This window comes from Carcharodon carcharias, chromosome 3 (assembly GCF_017639515.1).
Source record: "Carcharodon carcharias isolate sCarCar2 chromosome 3, sCarCar2.pri, whole genome shotgun sequence".
NCBI lineage: Eukaryota > Metazoa > Chordata > Chondrichthyes > Lamniformes > Lamnidae > Carcharodon > Carcharodon carcharias.
In genome coordinates, this window is record NC_054469.1 from 68,341,102 (window position 1) to 68,366,370 (window position 25,269).

Consider the following 25,269-nt stretch of genomic DNA (forward strand, 5'->3'; position numbering starts at 1 on the left):
GCTGCCATTTCACCCATCATTTTACTTCCTAAAGGTTTGGTGCTTTACAGAAGGACTCATGCAGCTCTGGGTGATTTCTTGGAGTTTTGCTCAATTGAATTTGGGAATCAATTTGGCATTTTGAAGAATGCTTAACATATTCATTATAGAATCCTCTACGTGCTGCTTTTTGTGTTTGCAGCTTTGAACCCACTTAGGACAATGCCTACATAAAAATAGCACAGACAGGAATAAAGCTGCTTTAAGGTGTGTGTTCCTGGACTTTAACAAAAGGAAGTTCTACACAGCTGTATCCAAGTTTTTAAAAAATCGGACGATGAGTCCAAGTTTTTGTATGGAACATTTATTCAATAAAAACTCTACATTATTTTAACTCTTCAAAATTGATTTGTGTGGTTATGCTATTCTTTATGTAATGCCCATTACATAATATCATTACTTTTCCTTAGGGTTTCACATTTGGCAAATCTGGAGAGATACTGACAATGAGATTACGATACATGGCTTTTAAGACAATGATGAGACAGGTAAGAACCATGTATATTAATATTTGGTTTTGTTTCTTTGTTATTTTGTAATGTATGATTAAATACTTTACAAATTTAATTAGTTATATTTACTTTGTACTCACTAAACCCTGTACAGAAAGAAAAAAAAATCACTGGATTCAGTCAAATCAGTAGTAATATGTTTGTAACTATTTTACAGCTAAAATCTTAATTTGCTTGCAGTTCCAGTGACATGGCAAAATTTCATGTTTTAAAAGCACTATTGACTAAACACTATTTTCTTTTTGTAGGCAACTTGTACTTTAAACTGTAGAGCGCATTCCCATATTACGCTTATCATACATGATATCCCCAGGGAATTGCAGTCTTTTTGGCAAACAGTCCAGAGTTGCTCACAGCTTTCATTGGGCTCCTGTTTCCCTGCTTTGCTGAGTAATAACTTCAAGTGACCGTCTCCAGGCACTTTACTCAGATTTTCAAGAATTTCTTAAATCCACCACCAGCAGGAAAGCCTGTTCCAATAATTCTTCTTCCAACTGGCCATGCCAGAGCAAATCTTCTGAAATCCTTAGACGGTTGCAGGATGCAACTCTTCGACTAGAGACCACCTCCCTCCTGTATCTGGCTGTGGTATCTCAAAGCCAAGCAGCCACTTTTCCCTGGTAGCCATACAGAACTGCTGTCTGTTTGCAATATTCACTGATCTGTGGGGATTCTAACCTGATCAAAACATGGCTTCCTCTGCCCTCTTTCCCATGGCAACGTGAAACTCATTGATCTTGTATCTAAGTACAAATGCTAATTAATTATCCTTGATCCCAACTCTCTTTTATCTGAAAAGTAAATGTTTACAGTTTACAGCAGAACTGTTTACAATCTTACAACCTGTTTACAACCTTTTACATCTTTCTGGGACTTAGGGCTGAACTTTTAGCTCAGCGGGCAGGCGTGGGCCCAACCCAACCAAACTTAAAATGACGCACGATGACATTGGGCGAGCGTCTTGACATCATCGTGCACTCGCGTGATATTTCGATCAACGGACGCACGCCGGAGTTGGCAGCACGCCCGCAGACAATTAAAGGCCTACTAAGTCTATTAAAGAGGGGGAGAAGTGGCCCCAGGCAAGGGAAGAGGCTGCAGGACAAGGGCTGTACTGGGGAAGGAGGGTATCAGAGTGTATGTGGGGTACATGTTGATCTGTGCAAGTGGCCTCAAGATGGTAATGTCTGAGGAGGCAGTCTCCAGAGATGAGGCCAGATGGACATGAGAGGGTGTTTGTGTGAGAATGAGTGGTGATGTCCCTTGAGCTGGCAGTGAGTGAGATGCCAGTGAATGTGTGATGGGCTCGATGATGGGCTTGTGTGTGTTTAAAGTGCTGAAATGGTTGCCTTACCCTGGCTGCACGAATGAAATCATTCACCCTCCATCTGCATTGGGTTGCCTACCTCTTTTCTACTGCATTTGTACTGATCACCATTGCCCTCACATATCAAGCCGGAGTGGTAATGTTGCTGCCCCTCCTGTGCCCAGAGTGGGGGTCGAGGACATCACAGCGGGCCTCCACAGAGTCCAAAGGGCGTTCGAGGGCTGAAGTCTTCTTGCCTTTCGGGAACACATCTTTTTTGCTGCAGTCCTGGGCTGGAAGCACTGAGCGTAGCTGTACTTCAAATGTGGTGCCTGGCATGATGAAGCAGCAAGGTGACGGTGTGGCAGGCGAATCGGAGCCCACCCACCTTAGAAACGGCATGTTTGCCGGGAATGCATAAATAATGAGGTGGGCTTTTGGGCAATACGACGTGAAAACCCGCCATCATGGCCGATACCACCCATAAAGCACTCATTTGTAATTTTGATTAGTCAGTTCTGTACTGTGGAGGGGTGGGCATTCAGATTTGACAGATTCAAACATGGAGTTGTGGGAAAGATTGGCAATGATGTGGAGATGCTGACCTGTTCAAGGACTTTTCACAGTAAAGGGAGGTTGTGGATGGGTAGTTTTCAAGAAGGGTCACGGCTGAGATTTTTTTAAGGAGGGTGATAATGATGGTTGTTTTGAAAAGGATGATGCCTGAGGAGAGAGAATCATTGACGTTGTCACCTGGTATGAGAACCAGGAAACGGAGTTGGGTGGACAGCAATTTAGTGGCAATGGGATCAAGGGAGACAATAAATAGCTGTTGGACTGCAAAGAGTATGACCAATAACTCTCAGGTTAATTGATGTACCTGCCATAAAATAGGTTGTATGAATCCCCTAGACTGTCAGTAAAGACTGGACTTGTTCGTCAAAGTGGCCTGATTTACCAATGTACTGGGATAGGAATCTGATTCTGCACTAATTACAAATAAAGGGGGTAATTCCTGCAGGAATAATTTATAAGAAAATAGTTAATTGATATTAATTATAAGGTGTACCCACCACAATTCAACTCCAGCAAATCTTTCCATTGGTTTTCAGATATAGTAATATTCTGTATCCATTCAGCAATTAATGAACTCTTCTCATTTAACATTCTAACAATAGGGTCATGTCCTCGCCCCAGCCATCTTTAACTGCTTCATCAGTGACCTTCCCTCCATCAGAAGTGGGATGTTTGCTGATGATTGCACAATGTTCACCATTCGTGACTCCTCAGATACTAAAGCAGTCCATGTCCAAATGCAGCAAAACAATATCCAGGCTTGGGCTGATGAGTGGCAAGTAATATTCATACCACAAAGATGCCAGGCATTGACCATCTCCAACAAGAGAGAATCTAACCATTGCCCCTTGTCATTCAATGACATTACCATCTCTATCAACATTTTGGGGCTTACCATTGACCAGAAACTGAACTGGACTAGCCATGTAAATACTGTGGCTACAAGAGCAAGTGAGAGGCAAGGAATCCTGCAGTGACTCCTAACTCCTAAAGCCTGTCCACCAGCTCCAAGGCACAAGTCAGGAGTGCGATGGAATGCTCTTCACTTGCCTGGATGAGTGCAACTCCAAGAACACTCAAGAAGATTGACACCATAGGGGGAGGTAGTGGCATAGTGGCATTGTCACTGCACTAATAATCCAGAGACCCAGGGTAATGCTCTGGGATTAAAAGTCTAATGATGACCATGAAACCATTGTGGATTATTGTAAAAACCTACCTGGTCCATTAATGCCCTTTAGGGATAGAAATCTGCTCTCCTTACCTGGTTTGGCCTACATGTGACTCCAGACACAGAAATGGGGTTGACTCTTAAATGCCCAGAACCTACATCACATGGTCTGCAGCAGTCAAAAAGGCAGCCACCACCTTCTCAAAGGCAATTAGGAATGGGCAATAAATGCTGGCCTAGCCAGCGATGCCCATATCCCATGAATGAATAAAAAAATGCTCCAAAATACATTGCATACAATTCAAGCCCAGCCAAAGAGCCTTTTCTCATCCTAAGTTCATTTTTATATATTTTTTTAGGATATCAGCTGGTTTGATGATTCTAAGAACAACACTGGAGCATTGACTACCAGACTGTCTACTGATGCGTCTCAAGTTAAGGGGGTAAGTATCTACAGAAGTTGACCTAGCTGCCATAGGAGTGAAAAATTGTAATGAAATCTAATGGAATTGTTCTAAAGTTAATGTTGGATTCATAGAATAGTGCAGCACAGAACAAGGCCATGTGGTCCATCTAGTCTGTGCTGGCTCTTACAAAATTCAATCCAGTTACCCCCTTGCTATTTCCCCTTATCCCTTCATTTTTTCTCTTTCAAGTACTTGAAGGAGAAAAATGTCTTTCATTTAGTTTTTTAATCAAATAAATATTGTGTTATTTCAATAATTTAAGAGACAAAGGATTCTATGTAATCCTGTTTGTAATTGTTAGAAAAGCATGTTTGGAGATATCAAATGCTGTACAGTTAGATGATCAGATAGCCTACGTGAATATTTAAAGGGAAGGTAATGTGATCTTTTAGATAATTATTATATTGTAATTAAACACTTATTTGAAATGTCTTAAGAAGCAATGACAACATCTTAATTCATAAATCATATCTCTCTGGCAAATGCTCACTTTGACTCTGGGCTTGTTGATGGTCTGGTTAGGACAAAGGATTAATTTCTTGATAATAAAAGTAGCTAACATATATCAGGTTATTGTGTAGAATATTAATATTGCTCCTTGTGCAGTTCCTGATCTAATACCACTAGGCTGAGTGACTTATAGGATTTTCACATAGATGTCAAGTGTAGTGTAACTGTATTTTCAATTTATTTCAGATCAACTAAAGCACTCTAGACAATACACATCAAGTCTCACATAAACTGTAAAACTAATTCTCAGAAAGATATAATAAGTTTGTTGAAAGTCAGGCAATTAACCTAAATTGAACCACAAAAGAGAATAGATAGATTTTTTTATAAGGTTGATTTTTGATGAACAATTTCCTCAATTCATGTCTTTGCTGTAGGCTACTGGTGTCAGACTTGGCTTGATGGCACAGAATATAGCTAATCTTGGATGTGCAATTATTATTGCTTTCATCTATGGCTGGCAGCTGACACTATTGATCTTGGCCATTGTGCCAGTCCTGGCAGTAGCAGGATTGATACAAATGAGGATGCTCACTGGACATGCCAGCAAGGACAAGGAAGAACTCGAGAAATCTGGAAAGGTGGGTGATTTAGAAGGTTGGGGGGTGGTGCAATGGCATTTTAATTTGAACTTCTAGAATGAGATTTAATGCTCTCCTGCTGGTGGGTTTGAATGTGGGGAGGCATGTTTAATCCATTGGGCAGGCCCACCACCTACCTGCCTGCTGCTGCCCCGAGTGCACTTACGCAATTTGCTGGGTGGCATCTGGTGGGCCACCTGCCGATGGGCCAATTGAAGCCCTAAAGTAGCAAGTAATGCCCACTTAAAGGCCTCATCTCATTGCCGCCAGCATTTAACCAGCTGTGGGAGAGGCCCACACCAAATGACCAGTCTGGCAGGTTTCCCAGAGTGGGCTGATGGTGGGTGTGGGGGGGCCCTACCTAACTCTTTTTTATTTATCATGGGATGTTGGTGTTGCTGGCTAGGCCCATCCCTAATTGCCCTTGAGAAGGTGGTGGTGAGCTGACCCTCACTGTACCCATTGGAGGGCATCCCTGGGTTGCCATCTTCCCATGGCATCTGAAACCTCGGCCCCACCACCCTTGCCAACTCCCGTCACCAACACCCAAACACTTACAATGTTCCAATTCCACCTCCTCATGGCCCAAGTGCAGTATTGACAGTGGCCACCATTCCCTCTGACTGGCCAAAAGTTCTCTGAGGTGGGACTCCCTGTCCCTAAGGGTTGAAATCCCACCTCCAACCTATTAACAGCCAATTGGCTGTTAAATGACTACGAGCAGCCATTCCTCACACGTGTAGGCTCGCAACCCCCCACCCCCAGCCCCCCACCCCCCACCTCTCTGCTAACCTTTTAGCCTGGGTGGATTGTGTGGTGGGGACCACATTGGCTCCTATAATTCAGCCCCTAAAAATAATCCAGATCTTTATTTTTATATCATTGGAGAGGATGGAAATTTTGGGGATAGGGTGGAGCAGATAGAGAATAGGATTGTTATGTAGCAAAATACATACACTAAGCCCCCACCATTTATAGCAGATGCATTGGTACTATGCAATTTGCTGCTATACACAATGGATGGTTTACCTGTGCACTCCGTAGGCCTGCAAACAATGCACAGACACGGCTATTTACTGAAGCATGCATTCATAGGGAGGTTGAGGATGGGGGTGGTGTGTGGGCGGAATCTTGGACAGGGAACCCGGCTTTTCCAGGTTCCCCAACCAACAACTAGACTGATTGATAGCCTGATTGCCCCTCAGGTGGTAAAGGTTACAGCCTGAAGAGCAGGTATGTGTAACTGTGGTGAGAGGGGGAGGGTTTGAGGGAGAGGGATGGTGATACCAGGGAGTGGTACTTCAGGGTGGAGATCAAGTGTTGGAATGCATGGGTGCTCAGGAAAAATCAGAGGTGGAGATGGTAGAGGTTAGAGGTGGTGGGATTTGAACAGATCATAGATGGAAAGGGGTGTTGGGGTCAAGGATGATGGAATGGGAGGGAGGTCAGTAATCTCATGGACTCAGAGATCCAGGGTACTTTGTTGATCCTGGAGCAAACACTTCCCACCCAACCCAAACCTTCTCAGTTTGGGGGGGTTAAAATGATCTCCATGGTGTGTGCCAGCTGGCATCCCATTTACTACCAGTTTGAAAGACCTTTTGAATAGGTTAACAACCTTCCTGTTAACTACACATGTGCACAGCCCACGTAAACCTTTTGCTATCTTGATGCTACTGTCCTACTGTCAAAGGTGGTTAGATCCAAAGCTTCAGATCCTTTGTGATCCTGAGGCCTCTCCTGTGTTTCAGATTGGCAGGAAGTTCCTCTGTTCAAGACTGAGAGCACTGGTTTTGTTTTCTCAGCTTACACAGTTGAGCATTGATTAATATCCCATTGGGAGATACATAACCATACAAGAGCCAAGGCAATGTCTTATTGCATGTCCATTCACCAAAATAGTTCCTTATTTTGCACTTTTTCCCCATCTCGTCTTCTGGTTCTGTAGAATGTTAGAAAGCGATAAGTACCTCTGCCTCTCCTATGTAATCTTTGTCCTAACACTTTGCACTCTCAGCTTGCTGCAAATTTAGCTTTCATGTTCTTCTTCATTGAGGGATGTTTCTTTTACAAGGAGAACATTCAAAAAAGTTCATGATTACACCAATTATTATAATAAGGAGAATTCATTCAGTATGCTTCTTCATCATTTGCTTCCTAAAAGTTATGGGGACAGTTTGAGCAAATTTCTAAGGTTTGGATAAGTTATCTTTAAAACTACGTGGAGCACGTTCTTTTTGGGAGGAGTATAAGCTCAATGTGCTCTGGAAAGTTGGGCTTTAACTGTAAAAAGATCTCTTAGATGTTTGCTTTTACAGCAAGAGTTATAAATAACATATTGTTTCTTGATGAAAAGTTAATCACAGGAGACTGTTGCAATCACTTTTATGCTAGTGCACACAAACAAACAGAGGGGGATATTAAATTAAAAATAATGGGCAGCTTGGGTCAGGTGGGGATGGGAATTAAAGTGTTATAAAATCCTGATCTCCACCCATCCACTTTTGGTTTTTATGGAGCTGGGACCAAGGTCAGGTTGGTGACCAACCAATTCCCAGAGACAGGTTGACACTTCAAATATTATAATGAGACTGTGTGCCTTGTTTGTGTTCACCACTTGAAATTTAAACCTGGTTGGTAGGGTTCCCTGGGCCTGGGAAAGCTCACCAGATAAACGAGACAAGAGACTGCTGGTTCAGAAGGTAAGTGCCTCTTCTCTTCGCTGCAGGATCCAACATTCCTGCTTAGCCAACTCCTCAAAATTGGACAGCCCATCATCCCTTACTGATCTCCAACCTCCCCCATACCCGATAGGGACCTGCGATCCCCTCTGTCTAGGCCTCCCATCTCCCCAAATTGATCCCCACTGGTCGTGCCTTCAGGAGAAATGAATAAATGCATTCATGATGTCATTTGAAAATGTGCAGAGCACATTACAAGGGTTATCACAGAGTCCATAGCAGTGTACTTCTGACATTTCTACACAAAAGTGCAGTGCACTTTCAAGTGTGGCAATTTAATGGAGATCTCAAAGGAAGCCCCAGAGGACTAATGAGCTCCCATATACAAATGCTCAAACATTCAGATATTGTGCTCAGGATTAATTCTGGCTGAAAAACATGCTTTGCGTTTCTATTCAGCAACTGTTCTGAGGTTTGCAATGGATGAAGGTGCCTGGTCTTGCAGCAGCCAACCAACTAGTTTCTCTTTTCCTTCAAATAACATGGGTATGCTGGACTGTTGCAAAAATCAAGTCTTGGAAAACTGAGCAGTGCCATAGGCTGTGTTGGAATGATAAAATAACTTATTTTTAAAATCTTCATAGATGTTACTGCTTTTTAGGTTGCCTAGACAACCAGGTCAAGTTTATCAAACTCAATTGATGGGAAAAGTTGAGTTTCAAGATTGGGGCTTTGAAACCCATCACTAAAAATTTCCTCATTGTTTTGCAAGAGCTCGCTTAATTCTGCTCTATTTAACAATGTTGTTTTCTCCATTTTAAACAGATTGCTACAGAGGCAGTTGAAAACATTCGAACAGTTGTAGCTCTAACAAGAGAAAGGAGGTTTGAACAAATGTATGAAGAAAGCTTGCAAGTTCCTAGCAGGTAATGACAGTCAGACTTCCCTAGTTGACAGTGGCTTCTGGTTAACAGTGAAAGGATCTTTACTAGGGCTGAATAAGACAAATTCAGGGATTTTAACCAGTGTTCTGGAAAGCAGGGCTAGGATTTTCTCAGGGCTTTGGAGATGAGCTGGGAGGCAGGAGGGATGGTAACATGGTGGCAAAAGGTATTGGGAGGGAAGCCTGATTTGTTTCCGTTGCCGGGGATATTTCCAGGGGCAGGAACGGATGGCCAATTAAACCAATTAAAGAGGTCGCAGGTTTAAAAGGTGCTTTCGAAGGAGACTAGGCGAATTGCTGCAGTGTAACTTGTAGATAGTACATGTTATTGTGGCCAGGATTTTCCCCTCAGCAATTTGGGAGCGGGGCCCGCTTGCCAAGGGGAAAATGAAGCGGGATGACGTCAGAAGGAGCCCCTGACGTCATCCCGGTCTCTTTAAATTTTTAGGCAGGCGGGCAGACAGCGAAATCAGCTGTCCGCCCACCGACCTGTCAATGGCCAATTGAAGCTATTGACAGGCTAATTAAAGTCATTAAAGACCTGCCCAGTCAACCTTAAGGCTTGTAGGTAGGCCAGGAGCCCCAGCAGGCTCCAGATTATTGATGAAACTTCATCTACTGGCGAGATGAAGTTTCATGACCGATTTTTGAAAAATTAATAAAGTTGATGTGTTTTGGTTTAACATGTCCCATCTCATGTGACATTGTCACATGCGGGGGACATGTTAATATCTTTTTAATGTATCTACTTTTAAACTTCACTTACTTGTCACTAATCTGCCTCTCTACTCTAGCTGTGGCCTAACCAAGAGGGTTGGAGGCCTTTACACAAGATAAGGACTCATGGGATTGGAAGTGATATATTAGCATAGATAGAGGAATGGTTAATTGACAGGAAGCAGAGAATCAAGATAAATGGGGCATTTTCAAGTTGCCGGGCTGTGACTTGTGGAGTGCTGCAAGGATCAGTTCTGGGGGCTCAGCTATTTACACCCCATATTAATGACTTAGGTGAAGGGGCAGAGGCTGGGACTCTCTGGCCGCATTGTGGTGGGATCCGCCGTGGGAAATTTGGCGGCCCAGCCAAAAGTCCATTGACTTTTGACGGGATCAGACAATTTTGGCGGCGGGTGGGGCCGGTAATCCCTGCCCAGAAAATAATATACCTAAATTTACTGATGATATAAAGCTAGCTAGGCTTTGCAAGCCATGAGGAGGACATAAATAGGCTGCAAAAAGATATAAGCAGGTTAAGTGAACACATGAAATCAGAGCAGGAGTAATCCACATGGTCCATCGAGTCTGCTCTGCCGTTCCATACGATCATGGTTGAACTGGGGCTTCAGCTCAATTTTCCTGCCCACTCCCCGTATCCCTTAATTCCTTGAGAAACCAAAAATCTGTCTATCCCATCCTTAAATGTATCCAATGATGAAGCATCCACAACCTTCTGGGGTAGAGAATTCCAAAGATGCTCATCCCTTTGAGTGAAGCAATTTCTCCTCACTATCTATCCTGTCAAAACCCTTCATAATCTTGAATGTTTCAGTGAGGTCACCTCCTGTTCTTCTAACTTCCAGAGAGTATAGACCCAATTTATTCAGGCATAAGGCAATCTTCTCATCCCAGGGATCAATCCAGTGATCATTTGCTGTGCTGACTCCAATACAAGTATATCCTTCCTTAATTATGGAGACCAAAATTGCATATAGTACTCCAGGTGTTGCTTCACCAAAGCTTTCTACAATTGTAGCAAGACTTCTAAATAAAGGCCATATGCCATTTGCCATTTGGAAGGATATGCAGGCATTGGAGAGAGTGTAGAAAAGATTCATGAGAATGGTTCCAAGGATGAGGAACATAAGTTATGAAGATAGACTGGAGAAGCTGGGACTGTTTTCCTAGGAGAAATGAAGGCTGAGAGGATATTTAATGAAATATTCAAAATCATGAGGGGTCTTGACAGAGTAGATAGGGAAAGACTTTTCCCACTCGTGAAAGGATTGAGAACAAGAGGGCACAGGTTTAAAGTAATTGGCTAAAGAAGCAAAAGCAATATGAGGGAAAACGAATAGTTAAGGTCTGGAATGCACTGCCTGAGGAGGTTCAATCGAAGCATTCAACAGGGAATTAGACTGTATCTGAAAAGGAGGAATGTGCAGGGTTACAGAGAGAAGGCTAGAGAATGGCACGAAGTTAATTGCTGGTGCAAACACAATAGGCCAATTGGCCTCCTTCTGCATGGTAACAATTCTGTGATCCTGTGCTTTCCGAATTGCATGCTAATGTTTTATGTTGCGTGTATGAGTACACCCAAGTTTCCCTGAACATCAAACTTTACATGTTTCATTCCTTGTAAAAGATATTCTTCTTTTCTATTCTTGTGATCAAACTGAAGAATCTCACACTTCCCCGCTGTATACTGCACCTGCCACCTTGTTGCCCATTCACTGAGAAATGCTGAGAGATTGTTTCTGCTGATCGGGGAATGTAAAACATGGGGGGCATAGTCTCAGGATAAGGGACCGATCATTTAGGACTGAGACGAGAAGCAATTTCTTTACCCAAAGGGTTGTGATCTTTCAAATTCTGTACCCCAGAGGATTGTGGATGTGCTACTTAAGGCTAAGATAGACAAATATTTGGTCTCTCAGGGAATTAAGGGGTATGGGGAGTGGGCAAGAATATGGAGTTAAGCCCAAGAACAGCTTGAATGGTGGAGCAAGCTGGACGGGCCATATGGTATTCTCCTGCTTCCATTTCTTATGTTCTTAAAAAAACTGCATAGTTAATATAGCGACTATGTCCCCTGCACTGTCCACCCTTATTCCCACCAGGTGTATTGCTTTAAAATTGCGCCTGTAATGTTTTGTGTGAGGCAGCAGGATTGTCATGTAATTTCCTTCTTATTTTCCAAGGAATGCAAAAAAGAAGGCTCACATTTATGGAATCACCTTTGCACTTTCACAAGCAATTCTATACTTCGCTTATGCAGCATGTTTTCAGTTTGGGGCCTGGCTGGTCACAAATAATCATATGGTTTTCCGGGATGTTATGCTGTAAGTATAAATGATTGTTGCAAACATTCAGTATCCATGGAGGGCTGGCTCCTATCTATGTCCTGCCTACAGGGAATTTTACCGACAGCAGCACTGGCTTTGGAGGCAAATTTAAATATTCAAATGTCTCATGAAGGGCCATTTTAACCAGGCCCTTTTTGTCAACAGTGGATTGACACCCCGATAGGTGGGGAGGCAGCCAGCTGAGCGCAGGCAGCCTTCCAGCAGTAGCCTGAGGATGAAGTTTTTTTTATTCAAAGAGGGTGCTGCGGGCAGGAAAGGCAGTCCTCGCAGCCCCAACGATTACCTCAGAGGGGCTTCTCCTCTATCAACAAAATTTTTAAGTTTTTTCACACCATTCCTGCTGGTGCTGCTAAGCTGTGAGCCCTCTTTTTGGACTGGCAGCTGTAGCGGACAGGCAGCCACCCTGCACAGGGCGGCAACCCCAATGGCAGCTTATTCAGGAGGTGCCGCTTGTAAAATCAAGGAGTCTGTCATGTTACCAACATGCACTTCCAATCGCTGTGAGAACTCAGACCTTTCTGGGAAAATTTTGCTCAATACTTTTACAATGTGATAATTAGAGTAAGTCATTGCTGAGATAACTGCTTGAACTGTGTAAAATACTCAAATGGAGTCAATATAGTCCCAAACCCTCTGTGGGACAACAACACAGAGACTCAACCTGCCTGTACACCTCATCTAGCCCCCTTCATTCTCTTCCTGGGGAGTTTCCTTGAAGCATGTTATTATGTTTCTCAGTGAATTATAGTAGCAGCTCCCCCAAGAAATTAAGACAGAAAATGTTAGAAACACTCAACAACTCAACCTGTATCTGTGAGAAGAAAAATTACCGCTCCAGACATAAATCTGTTAATAATTTTAAGATATAATACGCATCTAGATAAAACCTTAGTAAGACCACAATTGGGATACTTTGGTGCAGTTTGGGGTTTCATATTATGGGAAAGATGTTGAGGCAATAGAGATGGGACTGTGCAGTTTCACTAGAATGCTGCTGCAAATGATGAAATTCAAAAACAAAATTTTTTTTAAAAATTGCGGCTGTTTTTATTGCAGCAGAGTAGAATATGGGGATTTGACAATGGGCTAAAATTATGACAGAATGGAACAGGGTAGAGAGAAATAGACCACTTTCAGTGATTGTGGAGTCTAGAATGAGAAGACATTGAATTAAAATTAAACAGAGATTTAGAACAGAGAGCAGGAGAAACGGTTGCGAGGCTGTGAAATGTATACAGGTATCGGACCCCTTGTCCGGTGTCCCAAATTCCGGAAAGTTGAAAACCGGGTCCTGTGCTGGAAACTGATGATTATGAGAAAACATGTACAATATCTTGCTTTTGTATTTTAATACAGTTGGAATATGCAAGAAAAAATGGTGAGCAGTGAGGAGACCACTAACAGATACACCAGCCATCGAGGAGTAAAGATGTTAAATTACGTAAACACTACTCAGTAAAAGACAGTTCAGAGAAAAACAGATTGACAGCTTCTCCCACCTCTCCACCACAGGACCCAGTATACGTCTGCTCCCGAGCTTCTCAGATAAAGGGTCCAGTACCTGTACTACCACAGTGATTGAAGCAGAGGCCTTATCAAAATTTAAGAATCAGTTATACAGGTGGTTGAAGAAAATGATAGTGAAGGGAAATGGAAGTAGGGTGAGCATAAGGAATTGCTTATGTGGAGGTTAAACACCAAAATGGACTGGTTGGGCTGAATGGTCTGTTTCCACATTACAATTTCAAACTAATGAGTGTCTCCGATATTTTCTAGTCTTCTTTCCGTCTTTTCCTCAAAGTGTCTATCTATTCCTCTGTCTATCTTCTATATGTTTTCTTTCGAACATGATTTTATGCTTTTCCCATCTATATTTTCTGTTTGTTTCCATCTCTCTCACTGTTTGGTGGTGTGGCTCATCACAGAGAAGAAAGACTCAGGTTCTCTTTCCCCCACTGCCATTTCCTGAGCTGAGTTCAGGAAAAAATATACTCGGACAGTTGTAATGTTCTTCCTGGGTGACTGCCAAAGGACACTATTGGTGGAGGCTTTCTGAATACTGCCTGGCTGTCTCTGTACACTGGTATGATTAGCACCTTTCTGCTTTTAAATAAGTTTGTAACAAGTAGCCCTTTGGTGCCAATGTCACACCTATTAAATGTATTTTGTTAAAAGAGACTATGGCCAGAATTTTTCGCTCGTTGGGCGGGCATGTACGCGCCTGACCCAAACGAGCGTAAAATGATGCACGATTACGCCAGGCAAGCATCCCTCGCGTGATATTTCGGGTGCACATGGGAGTCGGTAGAGTGCCCACCAACAATTAAAAGGCCTATTAAGGCCATAATTAAAATAAATTTTTCCCTGCCTGTCTCCCCTTTTGGTTGGTGGGCAGGTGAAAAGGCCAAGTGGCCTTTGGATTTTTTAGGAAACTTCATCCACGGGCGGGATGAGGTTTCCAACAGCAACTTAAATTTTTTTTTAATTGTAACATTTCATGAATAACACGTCCCTGCACATGTGACAGAGTCACATCAGGGGACATATTTTTTAATGTTTTTAAATGCTATATTTTTAATTTTTAAAATCTTCAGCTCCCTGAGGCAGCTCTGTGCCTCAGGGAGCTTTTCCGGCATGCACTTGCGCACATGTGCAAAGTTTCCTGCTCGCCCTCCTCCCTTCCCCCCTCACACAGGCAGCACCAAGCACTGCAGCATGCGTTTCACGCTGGGCGGGTCCTAATTGGCCCGCCAGCATGAAATGACAGTCACAGTCCAATCATGGGCAGCGGTTGGCTTCCTGAACGCTCCCGCTTGCCCCAGTTGAGCCCGCCCAACAAGGCAAAATTCTGCTCTATGTTGCTTTGCAATATATTTACACCTGACATGTAATACAATAATTTAAGATGAAGGAATTAAATGTTTATGTACTGTATGAAGATTTTGATAAATTCCTTTTTGAATGATCAATATTTACGCAATAACATGTTATTAAAGGTAAGACTGTAGGTTGCTTAATTTTATTTGTAACTTTTCCAGCGTATTTTCAGCAATTGTATTTGGAGCTATGGCTTTGGGACAGACCAGCTCGTTTGCACCTGACTATGCAAAGGCCAAGATGTCAGCAGCCCACATCAGGATGCTACTTGAGCAAATGCCTTCTATAGACAGCTATAGTGATGCTGGTAGTGTTCCCGTAAGTATTTGACTGTCTTGTTAAGTAGTAAATTAGGAAATGTAAGTCTGTGAAATGCTTTAATCTTGGGCTACTCAGAAGCCGTTTCCCGCCAAACAGTTTGCACAAAACTATGAAACAAACATTCATCTGTTTGGATAATAAGGTCAGAAATGTTTGTAAGATTCCAAGAATTGAGACAAATGTATAACATGAACAATGGATATGTTTTCAAAGGCAAAATACTTTGGCTGCTGGAAATCTGAAATATAAACAGATGTGTTGGATATGCTCAATATTTTCACGCTGCATCTGTGGAGGAAGTAAAACAGTTTTCACAAAGCAAGTCAATGTCCTAACATGCTTAAGCTTGTTACATCAGTAATGCTTTCACATTCTGATGCAAGATCACCAACCTGAAACATTGGATTTTATGGCACTCTGCGGGCGTGCTTTTTGGCAGTGGGGGCGCGGCATGTAAAATGCCCAGCCCCGCCCCTTCCCACTCACCCCCAAGCCATCCCCATAATACGGTAGGTGGGCAGGGCTGGCACCCCGCCCGCCATTCTTAAATAAATAATTAATGGTTAATTGAGCTTGCCACCAAGCCAATTGACTGGGATATTCCAATGCTCACGACATAATAAGCAGGTGGGGTGGGCAGTCTGTTTTTTGAGCCCAAGTTGAAAAAAGGTGTGAAGGAAAGGGGGCACATCATTTGGGTTTTGCCCTGTGTGCACCAGGGGCAACTCCCCCACCCTGCCCCAAGATGTCACCCCCACTTTGTAACTTCCCGCCTGGTCTCAAAGCCAGCGCCCACCCCACTGCCCCCCTGCAAACAATCCTAAGCTGCCCGATCCATCCCCTTGCAAAAAGGTCCAACTTACCTGGCTCCGGCATTCATCTTCTCTTCCTAATGGGCTTGCTTGCAGTCCCAGCAGCACCCACTACCATTTTCTGGCGCTGCTGGGACAGCTGGAACTGCCAGCCAATCAGATAGGCTGGCAGCTCGCAAGGGCAGAACTTTCTCCCACTGAGGGACCAAAGTCCCATTCTTTCCTTGTGTAGCCCACCCACAGCATATTATGGTTGTAGGCTTCTTTTGGGTACATCGGCTGCCAGCTGACATTTGTTCTGGGGTCGGGAGGGGGGGGGTTGTTGGGAGCAATTCACCCTCTCCTGACCCTTTGTAAAATTGAGCCCAATAACTCTGTTTCTCTCTCCACAGATACTGCCAGACCTGCTGAGTATTTCCAGCATTTTCGTTTTATATTATGGAAATCTTTATTTTTCACTAGAGACTTAAAAGAGGGGTTAATGGATTTCTAGTCTAATCTGCTGAAATTATTTTTGTAAAGTAGACTTTATCCTGATAATTTATCAGGGTGAACATTCAGAAATCTTCTCTTTGGGTTTAGTAACTCTAAGATTTAGAGTCTCCAAATCTTAATCCAACGTCTCGTATTGCTACTGAAAGCATGAATGAGTAGCAACTTTCCTGAATCCACAAAGGAAGATGTGGGTAATCCCATCAGCACCAGGAGTTAGGTAAAATAGGGCTGATTTTGCAATTCCTGCATAAAAGCTACCAGAGCCACATCATGTGGGTTTCTACACATAATGAAACTGCGGTTGCCTGAGCGTACGGTATTTTGAAAGCCCAGATCATGAATATCATTGTCATAGGTTCTCTGCTTTGTGTAGAAAGTGCCACTTCCTTGGCTAGCAGAAGAGTAAGTGGAGGCCTTCTATGCTCCATAAAATGGGGGTGACAAAACCTAGGAGGCAAAAAGGATTCCTCAATGGAGGTGAAAACAGATAATGACAATGAAATACCTTTCAGTGGTCTTCTACTGTTGCTGTGTGTTCAGCTGTAAATGAATGCTTGCAATAGAAAGAAGGTGGTGTGAAATGTACTGTACTGTCTGTTCAGCATTGCGGTGGAGGTGCACATAACTGTGAGGGCAAAATAGGTGCAGGTGGCAAGTATGATTTTTACAACACGTTATTACAAAGTGAGAAAGCTTGTTGCAATATTGGTTGCCCTAGAAAGATTGGAGAAGTCCTTCCAACATTGAGCAACAATGGGGTTCCTCAAGGTTGCAGTGTGTTGCCTTTCACTGATCCTGGTCCATTCTTATAGGGTGTTTCCTTTCCTTGTGGTCAAAAAGCTGGAATTTTTTTTACTGGATTGTGGACATTTATATTTCAGCTGCAGCCTTTAAATTAATGAAATTGTTTCTCCGAAGAATTATCAGTTTTTACTTGACAGTTAGTATTGGGTCAGATACAAAAGATTATCTCCTGAAAATATTGGGATCATGATCTCTGGTGATGGATTATTGTTTATTTGACCAGGCAACATTAGCATAGTGGTTATTTTACTGGACTAGTTTTCTAGAGGACCAGCTAATAACCCAGAAAACACAAGCCCAAATCCTACCAAGGAAAATAGTGTATTTGAAGTCAATTAAAAATCTGGGAAACAAAAGCTGGCATCTTTAAATTGAAGTTGTTGGATTGTCGAAAGAAACCCAACTGGTTCATGAGCGTCTTTTAGGGGAGGAAACCTGTTATCCTGACCCGGTCTGGCCATTTTCTGACTCCCTTGCCACATGGATAGTTGATTCTTAATTCCCCTCTTCAGTTCTATTAAAGCACTACCAGTAACATCCACTTCCCAAGATTGAATTTTTTTTAAAATGACAACTTAACCAGTTCTTGTTCATAGATCTTCAACCAAGGAATGCCATTGCAGAATCTGCAAAATTCTTCATAGTTAACACCTGAGGGATAAAAGTAGGTTCTGACATTTTATCTCACAAATGTGAGCATAAATGTTCTGATAAAATGTTTATATTACAGAATGTAAATTTTTGCATTGTACATCCCTGTTTGCTTTCTAAGACTGTAAATAGATACCAGAACACCTGAAAAATATACCTTTGCATAAATAATTCAGGAAGTGTTCATCTTAAAATGGTATTAAATATTATTCTTATTTTTTTTTTCAGAGTTCATTTGATGGAGTAGTCAAGTTTGAAGGTGTTGGCTTTAATTATCCTACTCGCCCTGATGTGACTGTGTTGCAAGGTTTGACAGTTTCAATTGAAAAGGGACAAACCTTGGCTCTAGTGGGCAGTAGTGGCTGTGGGAAAAGCACCACTGTTCAGCTGCTGGAGAGGTACTACGACCCTCTATATGGAAAAGTGGTAGGTGATTTACTGCTTTTTAATTGGATCAGTATTTTGAAACATATTTTGCTGAACCATCTTTTATGAAGGAAAGTCCTGACATTGGAAACTTTGGTCTGAATTCTTCTTAGAATTTCCATTCGTTTGTAGGCAGTTTTTGTGCTCTACACAGTAAAATGTATTGGCAGACCCATCACCTCAAATTCGGCCCCCCAAAATTTCATTGGGATTTTCCTTCCTAGAGTCTAGCCATTCCCATTTAACACTTGAATCATATTAAACGATTTTGGGTGGGTGTGCCCAATTTCACCACTGAATCTCCGAACCAACGTAATACCACCACTGTGTGTGTAGCTGAATGAGCAGCAGAGTGGTATCCCTGCATTGGTAACTGCATTAAGGAGGTCATTTTGTTTGCTGGAGCTGGAGGTTTGTGTTGCTTTGCCTGGGAAATCCAACACCTGGAAGTTCCCCTCCAAGTCACTCACCATCCTAACTTGGAAATGTATCACTGTTCCTTCACTGTCAAAAGCCCTAACAGCACTGTGGGTGTACTTACACTACATGGACTACAGCAGCTCAAGAAAGCAGCTCAACCACCACCTTCTGAAGGGCAACTAGGGATGGGCAATAAATGCTGGCCCAGCCAACGAAGCCCACATCCTGTGAATAAATAAAAAAAAATAAAACTTTGGAGGTGCTGTTAGCACTTTTTCTGCCTTATTTAGTCTGCTCTGCAGAAAGTACAGTTTCATGCTAGGGACATGCAGAATGGAGATATGGAAGAGGCACTTAATGTGAGAAATCATGGAACATGTTTGCATCCTACACACCTGATCTTTTTTTGTCATTCTTTCATGGGATGTGAGCGTCACTAGCAAGGCCAGCGTGTGTTGCCCTTGAGAAGATGGTGGTCAGTTGTCAAGGGTTTGCAGCATAAATAGTCCTTACTTAGATTTCTCTGCATTCATTGCCCGTGAAAGCTCTCTGTTCCTCCCAGAGATAACTGAGGATATTTACTAGCTGCTGGCTGAAGGCCTGCAACCCATTTCCACCAGGAGAACAAGTATTGTCTGAACCAAAGTCATCACTGCCCTGAATTTCTTTGAAATTACCTCCTACCAGGTAGCATCTGATGACCTTTCATATAGTAGTCACGCAGCACCTGATGATTGTATGGGGAAAGCCACTGATGCTGCAATTAATGGACCATGCAACTATTTCTTCTCAATGGAACCAGATTAATAAAGTTTTACTGACTAAGAGGGTTCCCACAGGGGCAATGAGAAACATATGTGACATTCAAAGCTTCATATGAGAATTTCCTCAATTGGTGAGATATCTGTCAGTGCTGATTCATTGCAGGGACACAAGAACACACAGAAACACAAGAGTTAGGAGCAGGAGTTGGCTATTAAAACTGCTCTGCCGTTCGACAAGATCATGGCTGATCTGATTGTGGCCTTAACTCCACTTTCCTGTCTGGACCCCATAACCCTTGACTCCCTTGTCAGGTAAAATTTTTCTAACTCAGCCTTGAATATATTCAGTGAGCCAGTCTCCACTGCTCTCTGGGAAAGAGAATTCCTGAGAGAAAAAAACCCTTCTAATTTCTGTCTTAAATGGGAGATCCCTACTTTTTAAACCATGTTCCCTAGTTCTAGAGCCCCCCACAAGGAGAGACATCCTCTCAGCATCCACCATATCAGCGCCCTCAGGACCTTATGTGTTTCAAAAAGATCACCTCTCATTCTTCTAAATTCTAATGTATAAGCCCAACATGCTCAACCTTTCCTCATAAGATAGCCCCTTCATCCCAGGAATCAGTCGAATGATCCTACTCTGCCTACTTCAGTTATATCCTTTCTTAAGTAAGGAAACCAGAACTGTACATAATACTCCAGATGTGATCTCACTAAGGCCCTGGACAGCTGTAATAACACTTCGCTACTTTTACACTCAATACCATTTGCCTTCCTAATCACTAGCTGTACCAGCATACTAATTTTTGTGATTAATTTATCAGGCCATCCAGATCCCTGTGTACTGTATTGTAGTCTCTCTCCATTGAAATAACATACTGCTTTTTTATTCTTCCTACCAAAGTAGACAAGTTCACATTTTCTCACATCCATCTGCCAAATTTTTGCCCATTCACTTAACCGATCTAAATCCCTTTGTAGGCTCTTTATGTCTCTTGACAACTTACTTTCCTACCTTCATGTCAGCAAACTTAACTACCATTCATTCAGTCCTTTCATCCAAGTCTTTGATATTGATTGTAAATAGTTGAGGCCACAGCATTAATTCAATGTGGCACTTCGCTAGTTACAGCTCGCCAACCCAAAAATTACCAACTTATCCTAATCTCTGATTCCTGTTAGCTAATCAATCCTCTATCCATGTTAATATGTTACCATCTATACCATGAGCTCTTATTTTATGTAGTAACATTTTATATGATACCTTAACAATTGCCTTTTGGAAATCTAAGTATATGCCATGGTTTGCCTTTATCCACCTTCCTCAAAGAGCTCTAATAAATTAATCAAACACAATTTCCCTTTCACAAAACCATGTTGACTCTGCCTGATTGTATTATGATTTTCTCATTATCCTGCTGCTATTATCTCCTTAATAATGAATTCTAGCATTTTTCCCATGTCAGAAGTTAGGCTAACTGGCATATGGTTTTCTGTTTTCAGTTTCTTTCCTTTCTTGAAAAGAGTTATTGCATTTGCAGGGATTTTGATGAAAGTATTCGAATGAGGCCTGAGCAGGAAAATTAATGGAAGCCTCCTCCTGTCGAAATAATCAACCCAAAGAACTTCAGACACTAAAACTGTCCCCAGTGAACTATCCACTCAGTAGGTTAAGGATAGTATTAGAGTAAAAGAAGAGGCCTACAATGTTGCAAAAACAGTAGAAAGTCTGAGGATTGGGAGTGTTTTAGGAACCATTAAAAGGCCACCAAAATGTTGATAAAAAGGGAAAAAAATAGAATATGGGAGTAAACTAGCCAGGAACATAAAAACAGATTGTGAGAGCTTTTATAAGTATATAAAAAGTAAGAGAGTAGTTAAAGTAAACATTGGTCCCGTAGAAGCAGAGGCAGAAGAAATTTTCATGGGAAATAAGGAAATGGCAGAGGCATTGAACAAATATTTTGTGCTTGTCTTCACAATAGAAGACACATGTTCAATACCAGATATAGATAATAATTAGGGAAATTAATATCAGCAGAGATAAAGTATTGGAGAAACTTACAGGACTAAAATATGACAAATTCCCGGGACCTAACTGTTATACGTCCTAAGATTCTAAAAGAGAAAGTTGCAGAGATAGTGGTTGTGCTAGCTATGATTTTCCAAAATTCCTCAGATTCAGAAACACTCTGACTAGGTTGAAAGTTGTTTGACCTTGCACTGCTTTTCAAGAAAGGAGGGAGCAAGAAAACAGTAAACTACAGGTCAGTTAGTCTAACAACAGTTATTGGTAAAATGCTGGAATCTATTATTAAGAAGGTCTTAACAATGCACTTAGAAAGCATGAAACAAAAACAAAAAGCGCTGGAAAAACTCAACAGGTTTGACAGCATCTCTAGAGAGAAAGACAGAGTTAATGTTTTGAGTCCGTATGACTCTTCTTCAGAACTAAAGAGAAGTAAAAATACAGTGAAATTTATTTAAGGTGGGGGGGGAGTGGGATAGATGAAGGCTGGATAGAAGGCAAAGGAGAGATTGCAAAAGATGTCATTGCAAAAGAAGAGTCACGCGGACTCGAAACGTTAACTCTGTCTTTCTCTCCACAGATGCTGTCAGACCTGTTGAGTTTTTCCAGCGCTTTTTGTTTTTGTTTCATGCTTTCTAAGTGCATTGAGTTTTTCCAGCACTTTTTGTTTTTGTTTCAGATTTCCAGCATCAGCAGCATTTTGCCTTTACTTAGAAAGCATAGTATGACTAGAACTAGTCAACATGGTTTTACTAAAGGGAAATCTTGTTTGACAAATTTATTAGAGCTTTTTCAGGATGTATCTAGGGTAAATGGAAGGGAATCAGTAGATGTAGTTTACCTGGATTTCCAAAAGGCATTTGATAAGGTGCCACACAAAAGGTAAATAGTTAAGATAAGGGCTCATGGAGTTGGGAGTGATATATTAGCATGGATAGAGGAATGGTTAATGGATAGAAAACAGAGTGGGCATAAATGGGGCTTTTGCAAGTTGGCAGGCAGTGAATAATTAGCATGCAGGTGCAGCAAATTAGGAAGGCAAATGGCATGTTAGTTTTTATTAGAGTGCAAGAATAAAGAAGTCTTGCTACAGTTGTACATGGTTTTGGTGAGACCACATTTGGAATACTGTATGCAGGTTTGGTCTCCACATTTAAGAAAGGATATACTTGCATTGGAGGCAGTACCTGTGATGAGGGGATGTCCTATGATGAGGAGCTGAGTAAATTGGGCTTATATTCTGTGAAGTTTAGAAGAAGGAGAGGCAATTTCATTGATGCTGAGAGGTTGGTTCCATTGGTCGGGAAATCTAAAACACAGGCACAGTCTCAGGATAAGGGGACAATCATTTAAGACTAAGATGCAGAGAAATTACTTCACTCAAAGATTCTCTAACCCCAGAGGGTTATGGATGCTCCATTGTTGAATACATTTAAGGCTGGGAATAGACAGAGTTTTGGTCTCTCAGGAAATTAAGGGATGTGAAGAGCGGGTAGGAAAATGGAGTTGAAGCCCAAGGTCAGCCGTGGTCATATTGAATGGCAGAGCAGGCTCAATGGGCATGTGGTCTACTCCTGTTCCTATTTCTTGCATTCTTATGTTTAATGTCTTGGCACCTTGACCAATCTATTGCGAAGTCATTAAACCTCCTCTGCACTATTTGTTGAATCCTGGGGTGGTGAAAACCACACTAACTGCTTCAGGAACTTCCTTCCAAAGGAGCTGCCCTCAGTCTCCAAAAGGCTTTTCCTTCTAGTCCTTACTGAAGCCTCTTGAATTCCCTTCAGCTTGCTATTCCCTTGGGAATTAGACCCTACAATGTTTTAGACACTGCTGTACCACTCTATTTTCCTTCCTCCATGCAGCAGTGACACGAAGGTATTACCACTCCTAGCCCAATCTACAAACATAATTAGGGCCCCAAGTGGAAAAACTGAAAGTCATGTAGGCAGGATGAAGCTCTGCCACTAACCCTCCAATCTCAAGAAAACCCAGCCCTGTGTCTACAGGTTAATTAATCCTATTCACTTTATCAAGTAACTTTGCAAGTGAATTCTATTTTTCTAAATTCCTCCATGGAACCTGGCTCCACTAGCCAGGTCAGCATTTCTTGCCAATCTCTTGAGAAGGAGGTGGTGAGCTGCCTTCTTGAACCTCTGCAGTCCATGTGGTGTTGGTACTCCCACAGTGCTGATTGGGAGGGAGTTCCAGGATTTTGAGCCAGTGACAATAAAGGAACTGTGAGTTATTTCCAAGTCAGTGCGACACATGAGTTGGAGGGGAACTTGAAGGTGTTTCTGTGTGCCTGTTCTGCTCTCTGGCCAAGGTTGCAGGTTTTGAAGGTGTTACCTTCCTTTGTGCTAGGTATGACTCCCAGCAGTGGAGAATTTTCCCTCTAATTCCCATTGACTTCAATTTTGCTAGCATTCCTTGATGCCACACATCAGCAAATGCTGCTTTGATGTCAAGGGCAGTTTCTCCCACCTCACCACTTGAGTTCAGCTCTTTGTTCATGTCTGGATTGGGGCTGGAATGAGATCACGTTAAGTGGTCCTGGCAGAACCCAAACTGAGCGTCAGTGAGCAGCTTATTGCTGTGTAAGTGCCACTTGATAGCACTGAAGTCAACATCTTCCATCACTTCGTTGATGATTGAGTAGACTGATGGGACAGTAATTTGCTGGATTAAATTAGTCCTTTTTTTGGACAGGATATACCTGTGCAATTTTGCAAATTGTCAGCTAGATACCGGTATTGTAGCTGTACTGGAACAGCTTTGCTCACAATGTAGCTAGTTCTGGAGCACAAATTTTCAGCACTACAGCTAGGATGTTGTCAGGATCCATGGTGTTTTCTGTATTCAGTGCACTCAGCTGTGTCTTGATATCACATGAAGAAAATTAAGTTAGCTGAAGATTACATTCTGTGAAGGTGGGAATCTCAGGAGGACGCCAAAATATTTCATCCATTTGGCTGATGATAGTTGCAAATGCTTCATCCTTGTCTTTTGCACTCTCAGGCTGGGCTTAGCCATTGAGGATGGGGAGGTTCATGGAGTCTCGTCCTTTGGTTAGCTGTTTAATTGTCCACCACAATTCACAACTGGATGTGACAGAGCTGCAGATCTTTGATCTAATCCATCGTTTGCGGGATCGCTTAGCTTTGTTTATAGCATTCACGTAGTCCTGGTTTGTAGTTTCCCCAAGTTGGTGCGTCATTTTTAGGTGTGCCTGGCATGCTCTTCTACACTCCTTATTGAATCAAGATTAGTGCCCTGGCTAGACGGTAATGGTAGAAGTGGGGGATATGCAAAGCCATGGTGTTACACATTGTGGTGGAATGTAATTCTGTGATGCTGATGGCCCACAGTTCCTCATGGATGCAGTTTTGAGCTGCTAGATCTATTCTGAATCTATCTATTTAACACAGTGGCAGTGCCATACAACACAAACAAGCGTGTCCTCATTGTGAAGACTGGACTTAGCTTCCATAAGGATTGTGTTGTGATCACTCCTACCAACACCATCATAGACAGGTGCATCTGCAAGAGGCAGATTGGTGAGAAGCAGGTCAAGCAGGTTTTTCCTTTGTTTTTTCACCAACTCCTGCACACTCAATGAGGGAGACCTGTCCTCCAGGACTCAAGCAGTCAGTAGTGGTGCTACCAACCACACTTGGTAATGGACATGGAAGTCCCCCATCCAAAGTACACATCAAATAGTGCTTGAATCCATGCATTTGAAGTTATAATCTTACAGTTGTGCCTGTTTTTTTTAAGTATTTTTCATATTCTTGAGAATAC

The 25,269-nt window shown here is 42.3% G+C and overlaps 1 protein-coding gene across 2 annotated transcripts in view; it reads left to right on the plus strand.

Moving 5' to 3' along the window:
* abcb4 (ATP-binding cassette, sub-family B (MDR/TAP), member 4) overlaps nt 1-25,269 on the plus strand; it is a 290,570-nt gene that overhangs the window by 259,069 nt on the left and 6,232 nt on the right. For both annotated transcript variants that reach the window (XM_041183581.1, XM_041183582.1), the window contains 7 exons: nt 450-527; nt 3,964-4,047; nt 4,959-5,162; nt 8,669-8,769; nt 11,705-11,845; nt 14,908-15,064; nt 18,058-18,255. In XM_041183581.1, coding sequence (XP_041039515.1) covers nt 450-527; nt 3,964-4,047; nt 4,959-5,162; nt 8,669-8,769; nt 11,705-11,845; nt 14,908-15,064; nt 18,058-18,255 — 963 coding nt within the window. The remainder of the gene's footprint in view (nt 1-449; nt 528-3,963; nt 4,048-4,958; nt 5,163-8,668; nt 8,770-11,704; nt 11,846-14,907; nt 15,065-18,057; nt 18,256-25,269) is intronic.